Source organism: Zea mays, chromosome 10, assembly GCF_902167145.1.
Source record: "Zea mays cultivar B73 chromosome 10, Zm-B73-REFERENCE-NAM-5.0, whole genome shotgun sequence".
Taxonomy (NCBI): domain Eukaryota; kingdom Viridiplantae; phylum Streptophyta; class Magnoliopsida; order Poales; family Poaceae; genus Zea; species Zea mays.
In genome coordinates, this window is record NC_050105.1 from 129,958,638 (window position 1) to 129,962,770 (window position 4,133).

Below are 4,133 nucleotides of genomic sequence, written 5' to 3' on the forward strand. Positions count from 1 at the left end.
GGCGTTGGCCGGCACTCGGCGTCGGGCGTGGCGGTGTGGGGGCAGGGGCGCAGCGGCGTTGGGCAGGGGCGCGGCGGCGTGGGCCCGAGGGCGCGACCGCCGAGGGCACGAGCACGACGGTGTCGGGCGCGGCGGCGTGGACAGGGCAGCGGCGGCGCGGAGTGATGAGAGTGAGAGAGTGAGAAATGAAGAAGTTACCAGGCGCTATTTACACGTTCTTTGCCGAGTGCCCGCGATCTGACACTCGGCAAAGATTTTTTTAAAAATTTTAAAATACATTTTGCCGAGTACCGCGGATCTGGCACTCGGCAAAGACATCGTTGCCGAGTGTCGACTGACAGGCACTCGGCAAAACCTTAACTTATTGTTTTTGCCGAGTGCTGCCAGGCTGGCACTCGGCAAAGAGAGTCTTCGCCGAGTGTCTTCTTTGGACACTCGACAAAGTACATTTTTATTTTTTTTATTTTGCCAACCAAAATTTTTGTGGTATGTTCCTACACTATATAGACCTACATGTACTATTTTGGGACAATTATAACAGTGTTTTCTATAGCTAGTACATTTAGTTTGTTTATTTGAATTTCTTCGGAAAATTCAGATTTGAACTGCAGGTCACTTGAAACTTGGAAAATCGTGCATGCAAAAATGATATCCATGCTACATAGCACAAGTTACGACCGATTTTCAGGAGCGGACCGGAAACTTCGAGCACCATGCTCACTCAACATGGCCGTGAACTTGCCATACAGCTGTTTAAAAAATTTATAAAACACAAACAGACTTAGAAAATCATGAAACTTGTCCACATGTCATGATATCATATGTAGAGTCTGTGATAAAAAATTTAGAATGTTTGGAGAAAGTTGTGAGACACTATGTGTAGAAACCTAAGAGAACCACACATGAAATCATAGAGTTTCAATGTGGATCTCTTAGGTTTGTACACATAGTGCGTTACAGCTTTCTCGAAACTTTTTCAAATTTTTATCACAGCCTCTACATATGATATCATGACACGTGGACAGAGTTCATGATTTTCTGACTTTGTTTCTGTTTTATACAATTTTTAAACACCTGGATGGCAAGTTTACGGTCATGTTGAGTGAGCATGGTGCTCGAAGTTTCCGGTCCGCTCCTGAAATCGGTCGTAACTTGTGCTATGTAGCATGGATATCATTTTTGCATGCACGGTTTTCCAAGTTTCAAGTGACCTGCAGTTCAAATCTAAATTTTCCGAAGAAATTCAAATAAACAAACTAAATGTACTAGCTATAGAAAACACTGTTATAATTGTCCCAAAATGGTACATTTAGGTCTACATAGTGTAGAAACATACCACAAAAATTTTGGTGACCAAAATAAAAAAATAAAAATATGCTTTGCCGAGTGTCTACAAAGGACACTCGGCAAAGACTATGTTTGCCGAGTGCCAGATATTTGACACTCGGCAAAGACTGACGACCGTCAGTTGTAGACGGCCGCTAACGGTCCTTTGCCGAGAGCCATGTTTGCCGAGTGCTTGACCCTCGGCAAAGAAGTATTTGCCGAGTGCTTGGCTGTGCCGAGTGTCCTACACTCGGTAACTAGCTCTTTACCGAGCGCAGGACGTTGCCGAGTGCGGCACTCGACAAAGTCTGCTTTGCCGAGTGCCCGATAAAAAGCACTCGGCAAAGCCACCGGCACTCGGCAAAGGCACGAATTCTGGTAGTGATAGTAGAAAAACATAACAACAATCTATTTCCATGCATGAAATGTTACACCAGAAACAAGATATTGTATGCCATTATATAAGCTATATGATTTCACGCTGTTGCTCCCCTTTATTGTCTATTTTATCATATATATATATATATATATATATATATATATATATATATATATATATATATATATATATATATATATATATATATATATATATATATATATATATATATATATATATATATATATATATATATATATATATATATATATATATATATATATATATATATATATATATATATATATATATATATATATATATATATATATATATATATATATATATATAGACACTGCACAAGTGAGCATTGCAGAGTGCTGGAAGCAAGTACCACATATATATGAGCGAGGAACAACACACATCATATCGCGGGTCTTAGAAAAGCATCGTAAAAAAGCATTAAATACTCATGAGGTTTTCTCCTGACTAAGCGTGAAACAAAACTCAAGCTAGTCTGAAGAAAACTGTCGGGGGCAACACGTGCGTACGCGCATGCATGCAGCAGGCGGAGCAGGAGCTGGCTCGAACCTCTTCAGTGCCCAGGGCCTCTAGGGCTGGGCCCCTGGGTGAGCTGCGCTACCCATGCCATGATCAGCGACCTGGCCCTCTCATGCAGCATGCGGTGGCCAGCGTACTGCTGCTGCCCCACCGCGGGCAGCCGCCTGCCCGCCGCCTCCACGGAAGTAAGTGCAGTGGAGGAGAGAGCCACGGCGAGGAGAAGAACGGTCAGGATCCCAGCTGCAGCTCTGATGAACTCGGGCATGTTGGGCGAGAGGTTGACGAAGATGCCCTACACCTTTCTTCTTTCTGAAGACCTTACTTGGCAGTGCTAGCTTTCTGTAGTGAGTACGTACGTAGCCCACCAAACTAACAGGAGTTCGATCGCGCGGGTTAGATATAGCTATAGCTTCTGTGTGGCAACGGGCAAATGGCATGGCTCTCTATATATAAGCCCGTTGCACGAGAGAATTAGTTTGTCCGCCATGTTTCTGTGCACTCTTTAAAAAGCATTTATGCATGCCCCTAGATAGCCTAGCTAGCTACTTGGATCTACGGCTGCATTGCTTGCATAGAGCTGCATTGCTTGCATAGAACGAATCTTTGATCCGTGAGTTTGCCTTAATTGCGGTAAGGAAAAACGAGGCCGATCGCTCGTCTTTTCACGCGCGGACAGTGGACGGTTTGCAGCACTAGCTAGTGAGTACTCGGAAGTAGCTAGTACGTATGTGCAATAGATCAACTAACTAGATAGATCGAGCTGCAGTTTGTTGTACCTTGGTTTCGCTGGCGTTAAAGGAAGGACTACAAACTACATACGATCATGTGGAGCCATGCAACGACAAGGTTAAACTGCTCTTGATTTCTTATGTTCTTATAAACAACTAGCTAGATACTACATATGTTAAAGATGCCGTGTAGATCGGCAGTTTTATTTTCTGGTAGGGGATATATATGAACATTTGATAGCTGTGTATGTAAAGTTTCTAACATGATGTACGTACGACCATTCTGGACGGAAGACAAATGCGTCTGCCGTTCTTTGGTTCATCGCCACATCTAACCTAGGCGTTTTTTGTGGCCACGCTGCCCATGACGATGCACGCATGCTTCGCCGGATCCGATCGAAAGAGTGGAGTACGCACGATCGAGCACCCATCACGCGCGCGCGGTCGCATTTAGAGCTAGCTCTCGGGAATTTAGGTGGCGACGGGAGCTAGCTACCTGCGTCCGGACGCCTCCGCCTGCCATTGTTTACCTCCCCCGACGCGCACCGTCGTGGGGTGTTGGGTTTCAGGGCCGGCCGGCCGGGCAGCACCAAGCACAAGAGCCCGCAATCTCGCGCCTCCTGCCGCTGAATACCATGGCGATGGAGTACCGGAACTAACCGGCCTACTCCTAGTGTATCCCTATATCCATGGCCTCCATCTCCAGCCATTGACCCTACGCGCGCATTTCTCAATGGCCTACATGCCGGTCGACACAAGAAGCCATGCAACGCTGTACTCTCTCTCTCTCTCTCTCTCTCTCTCTCGCTCGCTCTCTCCCTTTTGTGTGTGTGTGTGGGGTGGGGTGGGGGGGTGGGGGGGGGGGGGGGGGGGTTGAGAAGCAACTGCTCTAACTACCTGCCCTGCAAGGAGCCACGTCAAATCCAACCGAAGCCTACTATCCAAACCAAGAACCTTTTTTTGTGTGCAACCAGCCCCGGTTTTCTGATGCAAGTCGGCCCTGTTTGGATGTTCTAAAAAATGTACGTACTTGTCGCTGTTTTGACACGAGAATCCTACCGACTAGTGAATTAGTGCTACGTGGCCTGGTCTATATGGGTGATTCAAGTAGACACAAGTCTTTATCCTGGTTCGGGCAG

The 4,133-nt window shown here is 45.9% G+C and overlaps 1 protein-coding gene across 1 annotated transcript; it reads right to left on the bottom strand.

The window, feature by feature from the left end:
• Positions 1–2,075: 2,075 nt before the first annotated feature.
• LOC103641800 (uncharacterized) lies at positions 2,076–2,622 on the bottom strand. The gene has a single exon (XM_008665134.3). It carries the CDS (start codon positions 2,529–2,531, stop codon positions 2,301–2,303), a length of 231 nt encoding a protein of 76 aa, XP_008663356.1. The 5' UTR covers positions 2,532–2,622; the 3' UTR covers positions 2,076–2,300.
• Positions 2,623–4,133: the final 1,511 nt, after the last annotated feature.